General features: G+C 42.4%; 1 protein-coding gene across 1 annotated transcript in view; it reads left to right on the top strand.

Moving 5' to 3' along the window:
* Window positions 1–7,530: 7,530 nt before the first annotated feature.
* The window catches only part of ube2ql1 (ubiquitin-conjugating enzyme E2Q family-like 1), a 40,308-nt gene continuing 24,312 nt past the window's right edge, over window positions 7,531–23,526 (top strand). The window contains exon 1 of the mRNA XM_043689632.1: window positions 7,531–8,837. Coding sequence (XP_043545567.1) covers window positions 8,118–8,837 — 720 coding nt within the window. The 5' untranslated portion in view covers window positions 7,531–8,117. The remainder of the gene's footprint in view (window positions 8,838–23,526) is intronic.

The following is a 23,526-nucleotide window of genomic DNA, read 5'->3' as shown; positions in this document are numbered from 1 at the left end:
TCTTTTCCCTGGGGTCGGGGAGTCCAGAACTAGAGGGCATAGGTTTAGGGTGAGAGGGGAAAGATATTAAAAAGACCTAAGGGGCAACTTTTTCACGCAGAGGGTGGTGCGTGTATGGAATGAGCTGCCAGAGGAAGTGGTGGAGGCTGGTACAATTGCAACATTTAAGAGGCATTTGGATGGGTGTATGAATAGAAAGGGTTTGGAGGGATATGGGCCGCGTGCCGGCAGGTGGGACTAGATTGGGTTGGGATATCTGGTCGACATGGATGGTTTGGACCAAAGGGTCTGTTTCCATGCTGTACATCTCTATGACTCTATGACTCTCCAAACATCCAATCTCTCCACTACCGACACTCAGTAGCAGCAGTGTGCACCATCTACAAGATGCACTGCAGAAATTCACCAAAGATTGTTAGTCAACACCTTCCAAACCCACAGCCACTCCCATCTAGAAGGATAATGGCAGCAAATACATAGGAAGACCACCACCTGCAGGTTCCCTTCCTGTACTCACCACTCTGACTTGGAAATATACCACCATTCCTCCAGTGGTCGGTGAATCAAAGTCTTGGAACCCCCTGTTGTAAGGTATTGCGGGTCTACCATGATAAGGATTGCAGTGGTTCAAGAAGGCAGCTCACCAACACCTTCTCAAGGGCAAGTAGGAACAGGGAAAAAAGGCTTAGCCCAGCCAGTGACACCCATGTCCCATGAGTGAAAAGAAAAGTTGGCGAAACATCCAGCAAAGAGTTTTACATCTGATATCCGAGATCATCGCTTTTCTTAACTAAAGGAATGAAGTATGTTGTGAGCAATCAGACAATGTGTGGTTTCTCGACTATGGTTACCTTACAGATGAAATGTCAAACCTATATGAGCTGAACCATGAACTGCAGGAAAATGACAGAGACCTAACACATATGTAAATTGAAACTGGATCCGGAGTCCTCCTAATTAAAAAAATAAAATTCTGCTCTGCTTCCCAATTCGGGAGAAAAGAAATTTTTTAAAAATCAAACACAGAAAGAAGTCTGGAACACCTCTCCTGCGGATGTTAGCAGAGGAATTCAACTGGAAATTTCAGGAATTAGGTACGATGGAACATGCCATTATGTTTGTTTCAAATCTATTCCTTCAAGTATATATTGGTGAGATGGCGATCAAATTCCATCAGGTGTTTGATTTACAAAGTGGAATACATATGGACACAGTTATTCTGTAAAAAGATATTCAGCTGAAAATAAGATCAAAGGAAATTGACTTCTGGGGACTCAGAAACAGAGAAAAATATTCTTATTCTATGTTTTTAAAGCTTATTTTGTCTAGTTCCTCCTTAAAACAACTCCAAGCAGAATGTTATGTATGTATTTGCCCAGGTATCCCACAATACCGAAGTGGTCAAATCACCATGAACACAAGTCTGTACCAATGCAAAACAGACCCAACTTTATTAGGAAACGAAGTTACAATAACCTTACTAAACACACTCTTTCTAATCCCAATCAGCCTTAAGTCTACAATACTTCCTGAATATCTTGTAGATTTGCACAGTTGCCCCCTTTCTCTCTCACTGTCTCTGTGGGACCACAAAGCTGCTTTCTCTGTACCTCTCAGTGGGTCTGTGCTGCTTGAAAAAAATTTGAGACTACTGGTATAGGGGGGGTCTTCAGGAGGTTGGCTCACTGCCACATGCAATGAACAAATGTTTTAAAAATTAAGAATCTAGAAATTCTGGGCACCAACAAGGTTCAAAGCAGAAATTCAGTTAAAGCAGAAAACTGCGGTTTGAAAACATTTACGATGTAGGGAGAAGAAAAAGCACATTGAAAGCCTTTCTCCCAGTTTCACCCAGATATTGTCACTCACCAGAAAACATCTTGGCTAATCCCTGATCCATTTGCCATTACAATTAGACTCAGCAATGCCAGGTGTTGCTCAACTACAAATTCAAATGCCGAGTTTATACATAAATACAGAGCCTCAGCAACACCCTCATCCCTTCCTCTCCCTATGCACAGCTCGCTGTCTCAGTCATGGCCCTCAACTTTATACCTTCGCCCTTCCTACCACAGTAGCAACAGTGTGCATCATTTACAAGACGCACTGCAGAGGTTCACCAAGTCTCTTTTGATAGTACGTTCCAGACCCACAATCACTACTATATGGAAGGACAAGGGCAGCAGATAGAAGGGAAAACCACCATCCACAAGTTTCCTTCTAAGCCCCTCACCATCCTGGAAATACATAACTGCTCCTTCAATGTGACTGGGTTAAATGCCTGGCACTCCCTCGCTAGTAGCATTGTAAGTGTATCCTATACCAAATGGACTGCAGCAGTTCACCATCACCTTCTCAAGGGCAACTAGGAATGGGTAATATATGCTGGTCCAGTCAATGATGCCCAAATTCCCTGAATGTAAAACTAAAGAATAAAGTCTAATTAATTAATCTTAGTGATTAAAAAAGTTCCAAACCCTATCAATATATTTTGGTTGAAAGAATCATTTATTAATATGTGACTCCATTGTGACTGCTAGTGCCTGGGACAAATTAAATAAAATTTTTTTTTTGTTTTCCAGAGAGGGGTCACATTGCCAAAACTCAAATCTTAAAACTGAACCCCAGCTTAATTGCAAAGTGATGCATGTGGAATGAAATCTTACTGAGTTAAATCAAGGTAAAGAAAACTCCTGTTGTGGTGATGTCATCATCTATTCTGCTGGCGGAATGGGAAAGCCAATAGTTATAGATTCATAGAGTCATAGAGATGTACAGCATGGAAACAGACCCTTCGATCTAACTTGTCCATGCCGACCAGATATCCCAACCCAATCTAGTCCCATCTGCCAGCACCCGACCCATATCCCTCTAAACCCTTCCTATTCATATACCCATCCAGATGCCTCTTAAATGTTGCAATTGTACCAGCCTCCATCACTTCTCCTGCAGCTCATTCCATACACATACCCAGGAGGAACATTGCACTGCCTTCACTGCCATCCCTCTAAAGCTAACTTTTATTTTAAAAAAAACTGGGTCTAAAGAATACAACAAGCAAAATTCAGCACTTACCTACTTACCACAACAGATGTTATTATTAGGACAAGATAACAGATGTTATCTTTGTTAAGCAACACTCCCTAGGACTTACCATTAAGTGTATAAGTCCTGCTAAAATTTGCTTTCCCAAAATGCAGCACCTCATATGTATCGAAATTAAACTCCTCAACCCATCGGCCCATCTGATCAAGATCCCTTTGTAATCTGAGGTGACCTTCTTCGCTGTCCACTACACCTCCAATTTTGGTGTAATCAGCAAACTTACTAACCTCTTATGCTCACACCCAAATCATTTATATAAATATTGAAAAGTATTGGACCCAGCACTGATCCTTGTGGCACTCTACTGGTCACAGGCCTCCACCACCATCCTCTGTCTTCTACCTTTGAGCCAGTTCTGTATCCAAATGGCAAGTTCTCCCTGTATTCAATGAGATGTAACCTTGCTCACCAATCTCCCAAGGGGAACCTTGTCGAACGCCTTACTGGTCACAGGCCTCCACCACCATCCTCTGTCTTCTACCTTTGAGCCAGTTCTGTATCCAAATGGCAAGTACTCCCTGTATTCAATGAGATGTAACCTTGCTCACCAATCTCCCAAGGGGGAACCTTGTCGAACGCCTTACTGAAGTCCATATAGATCACATCCACTGCTCTGTCCTCATCAAACTTCCAGATTGGTAGATCCAGTTGAGCCAAATCTGTGCATGCTTATCATGTGACTGTGCCAGACAATAGAAGAGAATCACAGGTAAACATTAATCACTGGATGGCTGGATGCATTCATAAACAGGCACACTGTTTTCTTTGTGGCAACTGTGTGACAGTTATGGCAGTAATGGCAAATGATTGGCTGCAAAATAGGCAGACATCCAGCAAATGAATTGCAATTCCGAGAAACATGAGGTTATACAGTTTGATAGAAGAAATATGAACTGACAACACAGACTGAAATGATACAACTTTGAGTGAAGCACAGGAGCAGAGGGACTGAAGATTTCAAGTTGCACGATTCTCTGAAAGTGGCCAGGTAAATTCAAACAGTTGTTAAGAAGGCTTATAGGATCCTTGGGTTTATAAATAGAGGCATAGTGTATAAAAGCATGGAAATGATGCTAAACCTCCACAAATCTTGGTCAGACCACATTTGGAGTATTGTGTTCAGTTCTGGGTAACTTATCTCAGGAAGGATGTTAAACCTCTGGAAAAAGTGTGAGGGAGATGTACGAGAATGACACCAGGAATGAGGGATTTTGGGGACAAGGAAAGATTAGAGAAATTGGGTACTTGGTGACAGGAGGCTGGTGGCGGATGGGTGTGTTATCCTGCCCTTCAGGAACAATGGCAGGAGCAGCAAGGTCGTTCTCCTGGTATTCAGGGCAGGAGGCAGCAGCAGCAAAGCTCCTCCAGTGATTATGGATGGCAGACTCTGCAAGATGCCGGCGCATGTTCAGCCAAAAGAAAACAGTGTCTGCCTGCTTATGAATGTGTCCAGCGTGGGTATGGAGGATGCACGGCATGGCATGAAGAAACTGATGGCCCAGTGGAGCCAGGGACTCTTGGTTCTGGGACAAATGTCAGCGAAGCCGGGCCCAGCAGTGAAGAGTTGGTGCCTAAAGTGGGGCAATCCTATTTTGGTGGGTCTGGTGTAGGCGGCAGTGAGGCAGCGGAGGTCTCTCTTAAGGCTAGGGCCCGGCATGGCCTAGGTCTGAAAGACTATATTCTGAACTTCTTACTACTATTTTTTATAATTTGTTCCTATGACCTATAATGCTGGACCATTTATTTTCCTACATTTCTAATTATTTTGTTTCCTAAGAATTTGATCTTCGATGTCTGTACATCGTTGGGGCTAAGATGGCGCTGTAAGCAGTGAACTGTAAACTTTTCACTGTACTCATTTGAGTGCGTGACGATAAAGCTAATTCAATTCAATTATTCTCCTTGGATCAGAGAAGATTAAAAGGTGACCTTATTGAGGTGTTCAAATTATGTAAAGAAGGATATTCTGTTTCCACTAGTTGGTATGTCAGTAACTAGAGGTCACAATTTCAAGATTGTCAGCAAGACAGCGAGGAGTAAGATGAGGAGAAACCTCTTATTAGGGTTTGGAATGCTCTGCCTGGGTGAGTGGTGGAGGTGGATTCCACCAGAAATTTCAAAAGAGAGCTGGATATATATTTGAAAATGATGAATTCAGAGAGTTACGGAGATAGGGCTAGAGAAGGGGACTAGTTGAGTCGCTCTTTTGGGAGCTGATACTGACACATTGGGCCAAATTATCTCATTCCATACTGCAAACTTTGATGGTTCAATTATTCTATTGATTGTAAATAGCTGACAGCCCAGCACTGACCTCTGCTCATTTAAATATGATTATGATTACATTCCTTACAGTATGGAAAAAACCCTTCGGCACATGACCCTCCAAAGAGTAACCCACCCAGCCCCATTCCCCTACATTTACTCTTGACGAATGCACCTAACACTATGGGCAATTTAGCATGGCCAATTCACCTGACCTGCACAACTTTGAATTGTGGGAGGAAACCCACGCAGACACGGGGAGAGTGTGCAAACTCCACCCAAGGTGGGAATCGAACCTGGGTCCCTGGTGCTGTGAGGCAATAGTGCTAAACACTGAGCCACCGTGCCACATAATATCTACTTTATGACTACATTTTTTTCCATCCCATGCATCCTCCATACACATTTTTCCCAATAACTACAAAGTTAATTGACTGGTAATCCAGCAGCGCAGACTAATGGCCTGTGGACATGGGTTCAATATCCCATGGCAGCCTCTGGAACCTGAATCCAATTGATTAACAAATCTGAAATGATAAATTAGTCCCAGAAACACTGACAGTGGAACTATCAGATTCCCTCCTTCTGTACTGTACATTCCATAAGTGCATTTGAATCTAGGAGAATGATATCCACAAGTGAAGAGATCTATTTTTAAATTAAGCTTGCCACAAACCAACAAAGGAGATGGGTTAATGACAGAGGGGAGCCATTTCATCCTTCCTCACCCTGGACTTAGCAATTTAGTGACCCATGTGGAACCATAACAAACCGGGGAGACAACTTGCAGACTGGGTGTAACAACAGTGCTTTCTTCAACAAAAATGCATCGCAACAATTCACCCAGGCTCCTCAGACAGCACCACCCGAACCCACAAGCCTCTACTATCGAGATGAGGAAAGGTAGCTGATCCATGGGAATACCACCATGCAATTCAGACTTGCATCAATATCGCCATTCCTTCAAAATCCTGAAATTCTCTGAACAAAACTGTGGGTGTACCAACACCGCACGGACACCAGAGGTTCAAGATAGCAAATAACAACCACCTTAAGAGTAATTAAGGATGGACAAAAGATGCTGGCCTAGCGAACCACAATCTAATGAATGGATGAACATAAAAAGCTCCTGAAAATGTATCTCCTTTATCTGAGATTTTGGCTAACTGTCTTAAAAACCCTTTAAGTAGCTCAATGTAATTGATCCTACGGAAAACCTTGTGATGTTTCAGTGTGCACGGTTGCCATATAAATGTAAGTTGTTTTATTATCGTTGGTTACTTTGCAGTGATGAGGCGATTAGGAGAAAGTGAGGACTGCAGATGCTGGAGATGAGAGCTTAAAAATGTGTTGCTGGAAAATCGCAGCAGGTCAGGCAGCATCAGAGGAGCAGGAGAATCGACGTTTCGGTCTTATGCTGCCTGACCTGCTGCGCTTTTCCAGCAATGACAGATGAAGCGATGACAGGTTACATGCTCCTTTTAGGTTTCATGGGCACTTTAAAGGGGACTTTTTTTTAAGGAGAACTTTGTTCGTTAAACCTTTTCTTTTAATTTGGCTAAGTAGTACGAAAATATAAGACAGCATGATTCCCCCCCCATTACAGTTAGGATAATGCCCAATGATGCCATGGACATTTTTTGACTGCAACTGCGTCCTCTTGCGCACCTGCAGAACAAACGCGGGCGAGATATTTGCCTAACGCCTTTCTTTGTAGGATTAAAATGGAAGGCCGTGTCCCCTTTAAGTGTCCGAGTGCAGCATCTCTGTTCAGAGGACGTTATGACTTAACCGAGCAAATTCCCAATCGGTTCTCCCCAGCCCACCTCGTCCCCAACAGCTATGGCAGGGTAGCGCCCGAAATCCCCGTATTCTCTTTGTGATGCCTGTGATCTTTTTTGTTTTTTGCAAAAATAAAAAGAATAGGTTTCACGCAAACGGCTCGGAGACACACAAAGGGGCAGGACTGGACCCTTTTAACTGGTGCATAGGAAAATCGAGCGAATGCTGAGGTGTCGGACGCCTTTTGAATTTAAATCTAAGAGAGGGGCTTTTGATTCTGTCTTGTCTCCCTCTCTTTCCTGATTCGTGCCGGTGATAAATCTTTAAGCACGGTTTTGACGTAGGAGGCAGCAGTTGTGTGAGTGAGTGTGTGTGTGTGTGTGTGTGGTGGGAGGGGGAGGAGGCTGACGTGCAAGTCGGTGGTTAATACACCGAAGCTGCGTCTCGCACGTCGAGTGTGGAGCCGCGAGTGCAGAGGACAACTTGCCCCGGACGGTGAAGAGCCGCAATGAGGAGCGCCCGGAGCCCGCCGCCGAGCTGACCCTGCAGCGCACCAAGAGACATCCTATCTCCTCACGACCCTGTCACAGATCGGGGCTGGGCCGGGCCGGAGCTTGCTTCGCCTTTATTATTTTTTTCTCTCTTGAAAACCTTGGATTTTGTTTTTTTTTTCGCAAGATCTGGAGAGAGAGAGAGAGAACATCCGAGCCACAAAAAGAAATATTTTCATCTGTTGCCACACTCTCTGCGAATCGATACTTTTTTTTTTCTTTTTTGAGCCGAGGGACTTTTCCTTATTCTATTGATGGGGCTTTTCCTTTAAAGAAATGATTTTATTCCAACGTGCATGAGCTGCGTCAAACAGCATTTTTTCCCCACCACCCATTTGGTTCCTCGCGTCCGACTGCTTTGGAATACGGTTGTATTTCTCCCGAAGGAAAACTCTTGTCAAGATTCACCAAGAGATGGCTACCCTGCTCCGGAAGATTGGTCTGATTCGCCTCCACGACCGAGACACGGACGGTGCGAAACACCAGGGCTCCCGCAAGGCGCCCAAAAGCCAGAAAAACGCCAGCAAGCAGTGCAACTCGAGCAACGAGAGCATCCTGCTCCAGTCTGACCACCACCACCATCACTATCATAACAACCATCAGCAGCAACACAGCCACAAGAGGTCTGAGCAACCACCCCCCTCCATCAAGGACAGCAACAAGGACAAACAGCAGGCCGGCAGCAAGGTGCCCCCGGCCGGCAGCAGCAGCAGCAGCAGCTCCATCCCCGGGCAACCCCCCAACAAGCAGCACTGCGCTCAGGTCCGCAGCCGCAGGCTCATGAAGGAGCTGCAGGACATCCGCAAGCTGACGGATCACTTCATCAGCGTGGAGCTGGTGGAGGACAACCTCTTCGAGTGGAACGTCAAGCTGCTGCAGGTGGACAAGGACTCGGCGCTGTGGCAGGACATGAAGGAGACGAGCACCGAGTGCATCCTGCTCAACCTCAACTTCCCGGATAACTTCCCCTTCTCGCCGCCCTTCATGAGGGTGCTGAGCCCCCGGCTGGAGAACGGCTACGTGCTGGACGGAGGCGCGATCTGCATGGAGCTGCTGACCCCGCGGGGTTGGTCCAGCGCCTACACTGTGGAGGCAGTCATGAGGCAGTTTGCAGCCAGCCTAGTCAAGGGACAGGTAAGGATTGGCACACATCTATCTCTCCCTGCAATCAACAACACGTATAGTTGTAATAGATACACGGAAAACCAACGAAACCGACCATTTCCACACTTTCACTTTGCCCAGTTACACGCATGTACATCTTACATTAAAACATTCGTTGTAATACTCAGTGCATTACTGTTTATCAGCCTTCAGACTTGCAGATGTGAGTATTAACCTCATGCCAGGTATAGGTTTGCCAGATGCCCACATGCAAGCTCAGTCATGTAAAGATATTGATGATTTTAGTAGGAAGCAACCAGGTCTTGCTTCAAAATGCAGACATAAGAATGAACACTGTGACAATGTTATTATTTTATAATTTGTTTTACTTTGAGGATGCCAGTGCAAGAAGCTTACTTGATCTAGGAATTAACGTAATTTTATAATTTAACAATGATCGAGGAGTGAATGCAAATGTTTTTCATACAGATGATTTAATATGTCCAAACTCACCAATTATAAATACAATTGCTCACTATAAGTGATTAAAATATTCCCTGTTACATGCTCTCTATTTTTGCAATGTGTTAAGAAAGGCTGAATCTAATATAGTTTGACAGGTGTGTCATTTGGCACACATCATTTTATTTCTCTCTCTAAATTCCACTGCCTATTTAGTTCACTCTGTTCCTTTAGAAAACACCTCAATCCTTTCTTCAGTTGAGTTTTTGTTTATCCTGTATAACAACATCTTCCCCAGGGACCCTGCATTCACCTATCAGTGAACCATCTTGAGTGTCTTGTGCTTATGGTGCAGACTGTGTTGTGGTAGTACCAGTGGGGGAAAAAGACACACAATTTCCAGTCTATCTCAAAGTAAAGAAAACCTACATTGAAATGGAAAGATGTTGGTCATAGTTTTCTGTTATATCAGCCCAAGTTACAAAAGTTTTATCGCACATGTATAATTAGATTCATACACATGAAAATCTTATTCTTTCCTGCTATTTAATAAATATTTGAATGTTATCTTAATTAAAACCCATGTATACCATAGGGTGACACACTAGTCCAACAGAAGTCAAAAGTAGGGTTACCATTGTTGTTAGCCATTTTTAGCCAGTGACATTTTTTCCCACTGAACTCAACAATGTTATCCAGTTTAACTTTGGGATACTTGTAACTGAAATTTCTGAGGACACACAAGTGACCAGGTGTAAAATATGACATTCTGGCAAAAACTAATCAGATAGCATTTAAGTTTACCAGTTAATTGATAGGATGTGGCAAATGCCAGTTAGAATTTGATGTGGATGATTGATGTCAATTTTTCAACATCTTGGAACTAAAAAAAAGTCCTCATTTACTATGCTAAATCAGCATTTAATGTAAGCTTGTGCATCACCTCATGGGATTTGGAACAGTACATACCAAGTAAAATTACAGGTAGATTGATATACAGATACAATTTTATCTAGTTACATTTTATCTAGAAAAGCAAGGATCCCTTTCAGCACAACAGTTAGTTGCCTTACTATTCTAGATCTCATAACACTGTTTCATCAAATTCAGTATGAATGTTAAAACTGCACCTAGCCTCATCTGACGACAGCTAAGGTGTATGGAGATGGGTGGAGGTGGGTACTGCAGATGCTGGAGATTAGAGTCGAGATAAGAGTGGTGCTGGAAAAGCACAGCAGGTCAGGCAGCATCTGAGGAATGAGGGGACCAGAATGGGACCAAATAGCATGATTGTTTTATTTAAGATTCATAGGCCATAGATAAATTGTTGGCCAGATGCTGCTGTCATGTTCAATTTTCATGCAAAACTGTTTGATTCTAATTTGATTGTGACAAGAGACCATGTGATGGAATTGTTCTGCTGCCCTATAACCACTGATAATAACTACTGAAAGCAGCAGGAAAAGGGTATTTGGACAAAGGAGTGTAGAGTTTATTTTATCTATTATCCACTTTTCCAAAAAAAATTTGTGTCTTGAATTGTTCAGATTGTTTTCCCAAAATTAGCCATGAAATGTTACCATATTACCATACTAACAGAAGTGAAGTCCTACATTCAGCTAATAGTTGAATCATCCGAGAGAGAGAGAGAGAAAGAAAGACGGTGGAATTTGTTGCAAGTAAATTGGTCTGGTCAAATGTCCTTCTATTTACCAACAGTTAGAGTGGAGGAAGAAACAGTTGAAATATGTGGTGCTGGAAAAGCAAAGCGGGTCAGGCAGCATCGGAGAAGCAGGTGAGTTGATGTTTCGGGCATAAGCCCTTCATCAGGAATTCCTGATGAAGGGCTTATGTCTGAAGTGTCAACACTCCTGCTCCTTGGAAGCTGCCTGACCTGCTGTACTTTTCTAGCACCACACTTTTCGACACTGACTCTCCAGCATCTGCAGTCCTCTCTTTCTCGAAGAAACATGGTTAACATGCAAGGTTCTTTCATCCAAAGTAGAAAATGTTAGAAACAGATATTTAAGCAAGTATAAAGGCAGAGAAAGGGAGCAGACGAGAAAACAAAGATCTGTTAGCTGAACTTGCTGAATTTCTCCAGAGTTTTCTATTTAATTTCAGATTTCAGCATCCACAGTATTTGGCTTTAAACATAAGTCTGTGACAATGTCAACTGCAGACATGACCAGTCGGAATGGTGGCACCCACAATCCCTCATTGGGACATACCTGACTGACTGTGTGAGCCCAACCACTTACCTAGGTTGTGGGACCTCCTTCCTGGTGACTCCTGCTGACCAACTGCAGTGCCAAGAGCAACCACCGCTCCCAGTTGTGCTATTGAAACTGAAGAGTTTGCAGCTCTTTGGTGGAAAGCTATTGGAGGCGGCATCTGCATTGTTAAAGTGGCTGAAACCCTTCTACTATTGTCTGATGACCTTGACACGTATCATAGCTTCTGAAAATAACCATTAATGGTTTGCTACTAGTTTTCGGGTTGACCATTAGGACTTTCACCACTGCCATGTAATGTTGCTCATGGTTTTGTTTTCTATTCAAGTCCTGTTCCTTGAAGCCAGCGGGAGTTCCTACTCTGATCACTAACTCACTTGGAGACTGCTGTATTGTCACTGATGCCCTTTTTAGTTGAAGTATTGAGCTGAGGCTCCACCTGCGTTTTCTGAGGTGGTATGATTTGAAGAGAACTGTTCTGAGTATCCTCAGAATCATAATGTAAATCTTAACTACTAAAAGTAAGAGCACTGGTTATTCTTGTTATTCTGCTGTGCACAAATAGATGCAAAATTTACCAACAATAATATCACATGGCAATGCAAATATGCTTTAAATTGACCTGCTTTTCTCTTTGAACTCCTTGGAGGTTTTGCCACTATTTCGTTTCTTAAAAGTGCAGTGCAGTTTAATAGCTTTTGATTTTTTTTCTGTAATTCCACGCTTTCTCAGTAAGTACTAATATATTCAGGGAATTAGTTGTGGCTTAATTGTGAGGAGCATATGAGTTAACATATGCACAGCTAAATTACAAAAAACAATGAAGCACAGCTGGTTAATGGGCGTGTCTACCAATGTTAATGTGACTCCCTTGCATCATCAGGATTAGAAACTCGGCTATTCAATTCCTGCAAATATTTCAACAATATTCCCTGCTTAAAGAATAACATTTTAAATTCAAGACAAAATTATTGAATAGAAGAACGTTAAAATTCATAACTACTTGGAGCTGTTTTTAAAAGGGTGCTAATGGTGTAAGTACTCCATTTAATGTTTTATGATCAAATATAGTACCTTAAAGAAGCATTTACTACCACAGTGGTGAGGCAGAATGAGCTTGAGTTATAAAATACAAATCTAACATTACAATTTTCATTGGAGAAGCATAGAATAAGGCACTTAAAATTAATCACCTTAAATTGATTAAATGTGGAAAAATCATGAGACACTAGTTGGATCATATTCTAGTTAATTAAATAAAAACAAGAAATAATGTTTGTGGGTAACCTAATGGTACAGGTATTGCAGCACTTACCTCAACCAGAAGCTACTGAATTAAAGTCAAAAAATGACTACATCTGCCTCATTATCAGAAGGTACTGAAGTAATGTCACAGGAATAGCTCATCTGCCTTCTATTTAGATAATTACGCATTTGAATCTTCGGCAGTAGTACAAATTGGCCTGCATCTGATAGTGAGCATGTCTCTAGTTCTGAGTGAGGTAGCTCAGTGAAATTATTTGCGATGTAATGGGACTTTGTTTTGTACTGGAGCAGAATGAAATATCTGGCAAAATTTATCCATAAAATAATGTAAAATAGAATGAAATGTAACCTAATAGCATAATGGCTGTATATAGGAAAAGATTTTGTTAAATTATTAGCTTCAATGTCACTATGAACAATAATGCTATCTTAGGACTAAAGGTCTGTTTATTCAACATGATAAATAATAGCGTTACTAGTCATATTTAAATTTTGATTGACTTTATCATGAGACTGTATTTCTAAAGTATCTTGAAGCTCTCTTCATTCTCTTGCTCAGTAATCAATTAGTTTGGTACCCATCAGATCAGAGAGTTCATGTACAAATGTTATATATACCAATGATGTTGATTACAGCAACATTATGTCTATTAGGGAACTGAGGCCTAGGCACTGTCAATTTAGTCATAGAGATCTACAGCATCAAGTTCATTCTGTCCACACCAGTCTAAAACAGGCCACCAAACTATTCTAATTTAAAATTACTATTGTAGATTCTTGACTGCACTGCACTTCTACATCTGTGCATGCCTTTAACTCTCCCACAAATAGCATAGCAAAGATAATGCATATTGTCATTTTATTTTTTTAGAGAGGGGGGTAGGAATAGATACCACATTGCATCAGCTAAACTATAAAGTTGCCGTAATTAGTGTTGTCAGTTGTGAGCTGCACTTCGTCTAATGCAAATTAGCAATCCACTAAAATGGTTGATCAAGTCACATGACAATGAGAAAGCCAATTCAGTTCCTTCATCCCTCTGCAATGCCTGGTTCTTTTTAAGACAGTAACGTTCTTCCTCTAATAAGCATATTAAATATTTACAGCACGGGAGGTTTTAAAAATTTCATTTTAATCTCCACATGCATAACGTAATGCACTATATTTCACTTCCTGAGATGGTTAGAATGATCTCTTTTATAAACAAAAGCAGCTTGAGATTTTGCATGTGGCTAGTTTTTTAAAACCATGAGAATACAGGTTGAAACAAAATACCCCCATCCTACCTCTTCACCATTATGAATACAGTATTTTTGCAATTAAGGCATATGGACAGAGGTCAGATGTGTAGAAACAATTTCATATGTATTGAAGGATGCAGGAATTGAGTGGTGCAATGGGTTAGAAGACTTATTTTATCTTTTTCTTATTCATACATGCAATGTGAACACCACTGGCAGGATCAGCATTTATTAATGTTAATTCCAAACCAGAGTAAAGTGCCTTTAAACTGTCTGCTGGTACTAATAAAGTAATGCTACAGTTATTTATTCAAAAAACACATTCACAACTCAAAGGCTAAATTGCAGCGTAGCTGACTTTCAAGAAATTATGTCTCGACTTAAATAATTAGGTTAAAAACAGGCAAATGTGTAACATTGCAACAAAAATAGACAAATTCAGCAGAATATTGAAGGAAGGATAATGTTGAATTAAAAATATATTAATTTTACAAGTCAGTACATCTTGTCTACATTACAGGCAATGGGTATTTTGAATTAATCATTTAAGTACTTCATTGAGGACCCAAATCATATAACAAATTGAGCTGCACCAGTTCCTTTCCATTTTGATCTTACAGGGTCAAATCTATACAAATTTCCGAATTGCCTTGATTGTTCGGGGTATGGAATCAATTTTGAAAATGTTTATAGAATAGGTTTTCAAAACTTATTACAAATATTAACTCTTCTTGTTTGCAGAGTGAAAAGAATTGGGGCATGAAAGGCAATGTTATAACTCATACTGAGGGTCTGAGGTCAAGATCAGCACACGCTTCTGCATTCTTTCACTCTGGTTGGTTTGCACAAGTATGAAGCAAGGGTGTCACACACATTCAATAAAGTGAAGGATGTAGCCAGTGTCAATCAACATGGGGCCATGGTTAGGGATTCTATAAGGGATGAGGGAATCTGAGAATCAGGAAATGAAGTGAAGGCAGGTTCAATTGAAGAATTTAAGAGAGCATTAGATGATTATTTGGATCTGAAAAAATGTGGGATAAAACAGAGGTTGATGCTAGATAATGATTAGATTACTTACAGTGTGGAAACAGGCCCTTTGGCCCAACAAGTCCACACCGACCCTCCGAAGAACAACACACCCAGACCCATTCCCCTACATATACCCCTTCACCTAATACCACGGGCAATTTAGCATGGCCAATTCACCTAACCTGCACATTTTTGGACTGTGGGAGGAAACCCACGCAGACACGGGGAGAATGTGCAAACTCCATACAGACAGTTGCCTGAGGCGGAAATTGAACCCAGGTCTTTGGCACTGTGAGGCAACAGTGCTAACCACTGTGCCACCGTGCAATGATGCTTGTTTGAAGACCTGGTACAGGCATGATGGACTGAATGGCCTCCTTCTATGCCATTACAATTCTGTGACCAAAATCAAAGTGTTGCGATATTTTTTGACTATCTCACTTCAAGTCAACATGAATATATATACATCTAGGACCTGCAAGATTATCAACTTTACCAGCGTGTAATAGCATAACTTTATGTCAAGGGTCATGATTCCTGATGAAGGGCTTTTGCCTGAAACATTGATTCTCCTGCTCCTCGGCTGTGTTTTTCCAGCACCACACTCTTCGACTCTGATCTTCAGCATCTGCAGTCCTTACCTTCCCCTAGTCGTGTATTTCATGTCTACTGAAGTCTACTTGCCTGCATTATGTTTAGAAGAATTCAATAAACTACTATTTTCCCTACATCATTCTTTGAAAAATCAATCCCTGACAATGAGTTGCCAGTCCTGCCCCTCCCTCAGCTGTGTTTCTGTGATAACTATAATCTCCCAGTCTGATGTTCCAGTCCATGCCCTGATTTTTTTTTAGATTAGATTAGATTACTTACAGTATGGAAACAGGCCCTTCGGCCCAACAAGTCCACACCGACCCGCCGAAGCGCAACCCACCCATACCCCTACATTTACCCCTTCTTATCTAACACTACGGGCAATTTAGCATGGCCAATTCACCTGACTTGCACATCTTTTGGACTGTGGGAGGAAACCGGAGCACCCGGAGGAAACCCACGCAGACACGGGGAGAACGTGCAAACTCCACACAGTCAGTCGCCTGAGGCGGGAATTGAACCCAGGTCTCTGGCGCTGTGAGGCAGCAGTGCTAACAACTGTGCCACCGTGCCGCCCATCTTCCTTAGCTGTCAGGTCCCTTGCATTGAAATACATGTAGTTTAATAACCAGTTTTCCCCCATTTCCCCCATTTCCTGTTCATTAGGAACCGCATCCCATGGCTCAGACTCCAAGCTGTCAGGTCGTCCACTTATTCCTCGTCTTGAGGCTAGAAGAAAAGAGAGCATTATTAATGAGAATGAGGGAAATAATTGGCCTTAGCTAAATGCCCTGAGGCGTACTTGCTGTTATTTTGATTCTTTCATGCCCTGTTAATTGAACACCTTTGGATATTGGTTCCCAAGTGCTCCAGAGGTATCAAATAACAACTCTGAGCAGATTGGTAAGGAAAATGCCTAGTCAGCTGTTGTGGTTGTGCTCTTGTGACGCAGTGTTACAGTGAAACCAGGCGACCTCGTTTCAAATCCCACCTGCTACAAAGGTGTGTCTGAATAGGGTGATTGAAAAATCTACATAAAATGACTGTTTATTTAGGGGAGGGCTCTTTTGGTGCAGTAGTAATGTTCCAATCTCTAGAGCAGGTAGGGTTTGAACCCAGATTTTCTGATCCAGAGGCGTTTCATAACATGTCTGAATAGGTTGATAGAAATACCCAGGGAGCAGGAGAATCGACGTTTCGGGCATAAGCCCTTCATCAGGAATGAGGTTTGGAGGCCAGTGGGCTGAGAGATAAATGGGAGAGGGGTGGGGTGGTGGGGAAGGTAGCTGAGAAAGCAATAGATGAAGGTTAGTGAGAAGCTGATAGGTCGAGGGGGAGGTGGAGCGGATAGATGGAAAAGGTGATGGACATCTTAGTGCTGAGTTGGAGGCTTGGGATTGGGATAATGTCGGGAGAGGGGAAATGAGGAAACTGGTGAAGGGAATGGTCGCAAAGGGAATGGTCACTTTGGAATGCTCCTCCCGTAAAAACGGCATCCCTTATTCCCAATTCCTCTGCCTCCACCGCATCTGTTTCCAGCATTCTGGAGAGACCATTCCCTCCGCAACTCCCTCGTCAGGTCCACGCCCCCAATCAGTCCATATCCCACTCCTGACACTTTCCCCTACAACAGCAAGAATTGCAAAACCTACCCTACGCTCTCCTCAATTCCGTCCGAGGTCCCAAAGGATCCTTCCACATTTGACAGAAATTTACCTGTACATCCACCAATGGAGACCATTCCCTCCGCAACTCCCTCGTCAGGTCCACGCCCCCAATCAGTCCATATCCCACTCCTGACACTTTCCCCTACAACAGCAAGAATTGCAAAACCTACACCTACGCTCTCCTCAATTCCGTCCGAGGTCCCAAAGATTCCTTCCACATTTGACAGAAATTTACCTGTACCTCCACCAATGTCATCTACTGCATTTGTTGCACCCGATGTGGTCTCCTCTACATCGGGGAGACAGAATGCCTCCTTGCGGATCATTTCAGAGAACATCTCTGGGACATCCACACCCACCAACCCCACTGCCCCGTGGCTGAACACTTCAACTCCCCCTCCCACTCAGTCAAGGACATGCAGGTCCTGGCCTCCTCCACCGCCAAACACTAACCACCTGACGCCTGGAGGAAGACTGCCTCATATTCCACCTTGCGACCCTGCAACCACACGGGATGAATGTGGATTTCAACAGTTTCCTCAGTTTCCCCCTACCCCCCACCAGATTATCCCAGTCCCAAGCCTCCAACTCGGCACCGCCCTCCTGGCCTGTCCACCTTTCCCTTCTATCGCTCCACTCACCCACCACCACCATGACCTACCACCTTCTCCCTCACCTTCATCTACCTATCGCTTTCCCAGCTATCTTCCCCACAACCCCACCCCCTCCCATTTATCTCTGAGCCCCTCAGCCCATAAACCTCATTCCTGATGAAGGACTTATGCCCGAAACGTCGATTCTCCTGCTCTTTGGATGCTGTCTGACCTGCTGTGCTTTCCCAGCACCACACACTCAACTCTGATCCTCAGCATCTGCAGTCCTCACTTTCTCTGAAAGAAATACCCAGACAGCCATTGATATCTGACACATGTAATCGGGAAGAATGACAGCAATGCATTTGGCAAGAATATGACAAACAACGTTTAACTTTATCAACTTCTTTGCCACAATTGTATGATCAACCCTGTTAGAAGCCTTTGAAAAATCTGTTGTTAAAGTTATTGAACTAGTTCTCAGGTCACTGGAAGTTTGCAACATCAACCAAACAAACAGTGGGTTCTGCGTTTTCCAGTCTAACTAACCCACTGATGGAAGTCAAGGAGGTCATCAACATCTGATGTAACCACTTAGTCAAGAACAGTGCTGTAGTCGGAAGGAAGTAATCCCTCATGAAGATGGATGCAGTTTAACCAATGTTGATGGTTGCCGCTTGGGCACTGCAACAAATTTTTTGTTTCTATTGACATGTAACTACTCCCTCAGCAAAGGAGGTATCTGAAATCTTGCACGGCTGTGAGAATTTTATATGACATTAGTTTGGGCACCTAATGTCAGTTCTATGATGTTGAACAGAATGCTGGAGAAACTCAGCACGTCCGGCCGTATCTATGGAGAGAGAAACATTTAACGTTTTGGGTCTGACACTTCTTCAGAACTTCTGCAGAATGCAGGTTTGTGATACCACGAATCTGCAGTGCAAAAATTAGCATGTATTGGTATTAATTGATTCTTTGGGGTAGAGTAAATTAAATATAGCGGACTCAGACCAAGTTACTCCTTGTCCTACTCATCTATCAACAACTGAGCTGCTGAATGCTAAATGCACTGTTGATGGCCACTGATCAGCTGGAAGAATTAGCACTTTTCTCAGCATTAAAATTTAAGTTTAAGAAATTCCTCAGCTGTAGAGTAAATGAGCTTAGATACGGACTCAAAAGACAAAATTCATCCTGTGCACAACATCAGCCATCTAACTCTGTTTCCTAGTGACAGATCCAATTCCTCTCCATGGCAACTGTCTGATCCTGAACAGCTTATTTGCAAACTTGGTGTCATATTTGACCCACCCTCAACTTCTGACCACACACCCACGCTATTACTAAGAGTACCTGATTACACTTGAGCATCACCTGCTGAAATCTTTGTTTCCTCCAAACATAATTATACCAATGTCATTCCGGCTTGCCTTCTATATTCTACCTTCTGGAAAAATTGGTCATCCAAAAATGTACTGTGGTATTCTTACATGCATCAGATGCTGTTCATCCAGCACTTACATGCTCACTGAGCTACAATGTCATAAAATCATACAATTCCTATAGTGTGGAAAGAGGACATTCAGCCCATCAGGTTGGCACTGACCCTCCAAAGAGCATTCCACCAAGATCCAGTCATCCATTCCTATCCTCAAATTTACTGTGTCTAATCCACCTAGCCTGCACATCCCTGGACACTGCGAGTCAATTTAGCATGGCCAATCCACCTAACCAGCACATCTTTGGACTGTAGGAGAAAACTGGAGCATCTAATGGAAACCCATGCAGACACAGGGAGAATGTGCAAACTCCCAAGGCTGGACTCAAACCTGGGTCCCTGGCTCAGTGAGGTAGCCATGCTGACCACTGAGCCACCCTGTCTGCCTGTCAGGCATCACCTCAGTTTAAAGTTCTCATTCATTTTCTCATCCTTGTTTATTAAATCCATCCATTGTCTTGTCATTCCCTACCTCTGTAACATTCTCAATGTCACAACTTTCAAAGAATGCTGCACTCATCTAATTTAGCCTTTTGGCCATTTGAAATGTTTTTATGCTGAATATCTATGACTTTTGTCACCACTGGCTTACATTTCAAATGTTGGAGAGGTGAAACTTTGGGCTGAATCTTCATTTCAAAAATGAGTGGATTGGTGGTGTGTCAGAGGTTAAAGAGCCAGATATCTTAATCAAGAATAACTAACTTTGAACTGTCGTTGGTTTTAATGGAGGCATGATGTGGAATGGGTGACTAACTTGATGGTGGGAAGCAGAAGCAGTTTGGTTATTTGAATATTATAATGAGGTTGCCTGCTTAATGTTGACTGTCATTCTATTTTGTAACAACAGGCTGTCAGGTTTTCCAACCTTCAGGAAACCCTGTCAGCTGGAAGATGACAAGGCTGACCCTGTGAAGCCTCCACAGCATTGTCTGTGGTCTCGGAGGAACAGAAGTATATTCATCAGGACAACAATGCTGCCCAGTCAATCTACTTGGCCTTACTCTCTCCCCCCATGTACAACAAATCCTCTCCCTTCCACCCAATGCACCTACCTAATCTGGGAGGCCTTGTGAAGCAGGTTCTCACTTAAGACTTATCAATTGGGCTGCCTGTGGATGGGAACTGCGTGGAAGAGAAAAGTTAAAAAAGATTGCAGTTGAGTTCTACAGGGTGTTCTTTTGAGCTCCACAACTTCACAACACCTCATCCATGCCAACTAGGTTTCCCAAACTAAACTGGTCCTCTATGTCTGTGTTTGGCCCTTATCCCTCGAGACCTTTCCTATTCATGTGCTATTCAAATGTTTTTTTCAATGTGGTAACTGTACCTGCATCTACACTTCCTTTACAGTCCATTCCACCTTCTGTGTGAAAAAGGTCAATGGTGCATCTACATGAAGAATTTTTTAAAAAGGGCAAAATAGGAACAAAATGAACATTGAAAATGGCAGACATGCTGAATAATTAGTTTGCATCAGTGGTTACAGTGGACAAACAATTGAATTGAATTTATTGTCATGTGTATCAAGGCACAGTAAAAAGCTTTGTCTTGCAAGCAATACAGGCAGATCACAGAGTTAAGTATGATAGATAAGTAAATAAAAGGTATACAATAAATAAATAATAGGTAAACAAGTAAATAAGTCAGTGTAGTAGACCCCCCCCCCTCAAAGAAACTAATATTTAATCAGGGAAGAGACTTTTTCAAAATTAACACAAGTAAAATTAGAGTAATGAGGAAAATGGTAGCATTAATGAGGTAGCAGTTCCCCAAGTGGTTTTGATTGGTTTAAGGGATATAGATGCAAATGTTACAGATGCCTTAACTATAATCTTAGAAAGCTCCCTTAATACAAACCATTCCTTTACATTATAAAACAGTACATGTCTCTCCACTGTTTAAGAAGATGACAGAAGGAAACTAGAGAATTATATACAAGTTTTTTTAAACATGTCATTGGATGTGGGCAATGCAGTCCAGGCCAGCAGTCAGTACCATCCCCAATTGCTTAGAGGACAGTTAAGAGTTGGGGAACCAGATTTTTTTTTCTCTCCTTACAACAATTAGGTAAGTCAAATATTAAGAATACCTTCGATATTTGTGTTGACGTGGTGGATTTAACTCAGAGAAGCAGAAATAAAATAATTCATGAATATCCTGAATAAATACCACACCTTAATTAAACCTAAAACTGCAGCACAAAAGGAAAGCATTAATTTCCAAGGCACTGCAATATTTGAATTGGCATAAGATAGCAGGCGTAAAGTTAACAGCAAAAGCTTTTTAAAAATAACTGACATAGACTTCTACACAAAAAAAACTATCGCCTACAGACTAGTGAGGTCATAGCTAATGCAATTTCATCACATATATACAAAGCTGGAATATTTCAATGAAACAATTACTACTCTTTCAACTGCATCTCAGGAATTAAATTTAACAGTTGACACAGTGTTCATTACAATAGTATTTCTACATTATTACACCAGATAGTAGGGTTATGAAATTATAGAGCTTAAAAGTAGATGTTCCATATTGATTTGCAAAGAATTCATTATCACGGTAATTGCAAGTTTTTCCTGTCTCCCAGATAGCTGAGTTTTTCTTTCTTGAAAAATTTAAAACTGCTCTCTCTCATTTTTCAGCCTCCTTCTGCCACCACAGTCCTTGCATCCTCCATCTCTACAACCCTTCAGCATCCTGTTCCTCACCTTCATAGAATTCCTAGTGTGGAAGCAGGCCATTGAGTCCACACCAGTCCTCTAAAGAGCATCCCATCCACCTACCCTATCCCTGTAACACTGCATTTCCCAGAACTAATCCATGTAGCCTGCACGTCCGTGGACACTATGGGCAATTTAACATGGCCAATCCACCTACCCTGCACACCTTTGCACTATGGGAGGAAACCCACGCAGACTTGGGGAGAATGTGCAAACGTTTGATCTGTGGAGTTGCCCAAGACTGGAATCAAAGTTGGATCCCTGGTGCTGTGAGGCAGCAGTGCTAACCGCTGAGGGACCATGCTGCTCTTCACTACTCTTATAGCCTGTTGCTCCCGTTTCTCACCCAATCCCATTCTTTCAGCCTAGTTGTCTGAACCCTTCTTGCAAGTTCCTCCTTCCACCTAACTCTCATATCATCTCCCCACACCTCTCTTCTTCACTCTGCTCCTCTAACTCACATTTCCCGATTCCAGCAAAGGCATAGGCATCAGACAAAGCCCCAGCATCTGGCAAAAAGCAACTCTGATTACACAGTGACAGTCACCACTTTGTTTCCTAACTGCAACTGCTTCTCCAAAGATAGGCTTCTGTGTTTGCTGCTGGTAGATTCACTAGACTCCCTCTATTGAATCATAGATGATTGGGGATTTCCAATGGAAACTTACCCTCACTGCTATTTTCAACCATAAATGTATCATTTTCTGCACTCTCTACTTTCCTTCCCATAACTATGATATGGCTCCCCTTATCCTCACCTTCCAGGCTTTTTGTTCAATGAATCACCCTCCACCATTTTCATGACGTGTATTTCCCTCTCCTCCTTTATGAACATTCCAAAGGGATAATTTCCTCCTCATACCTTAATCTATTTGTCAGTCATTCCTAATAACCTCTTCTCTTCCCTTGGCACCATACCACTTAAGGCAAGGAAGAGGAGAAGTATTGCCTAGCAAGTAAAGACCATCTTCAGCGAAAGAGAATGTAACCATCACCCCTTGATATTCAAAAGCATTACAGTTACTGAATACTCCCACTGTCAACTCCCATTCTCGGAGTTTTAATAAATCAGAAACTGAGCTGGATAGTTTAGAAATGTTATGGCTACAAAACAGGTCAAAGGACAGGAGTTATAGAGTCTTAGAGATGTACAGCATGGAAATAGACCCTTCGGTCCAACCCGTCCATGCCGACCAGATATCCCAACCCAATCTAGTCCCACCTGCCAGCACCCGGCCCATATTCCTCCAAACCCTTCCTATTCATATACACATCCAAATGCCTCTTACACATCCATACACATACTACCCTCTGCGTGAAAAAGTTGCCCCTTAGGTCTCTTTTATATCTTTCCCCTCTCACCCTAAACCTATGCCCTCTAGTTCTGGACTCCCCGACTCCAG

This window comes from Chiloscyllium plagiosum, chromosome 5 (assembly GCF_004010195.1).
Source record: "Chiloscyllium plagiosum isolate BGI_BamShark_2017 chromosome 5, ASM401019v2, whole genome shotgun sequence".
In the NCBI taxonomy this organism is placed as follows: Eukaryota; Metazoa; Chordata; class Chondrichthyes; order Orectolobiformes; family Hemiscylliidae; genus Chiloscyllium; species Chiloscyllium plagiosum.
Note: the sequence above shows the minus strand (reverse complement) of the source record. Positions and strands in the feature narration are given on the sequence as shown.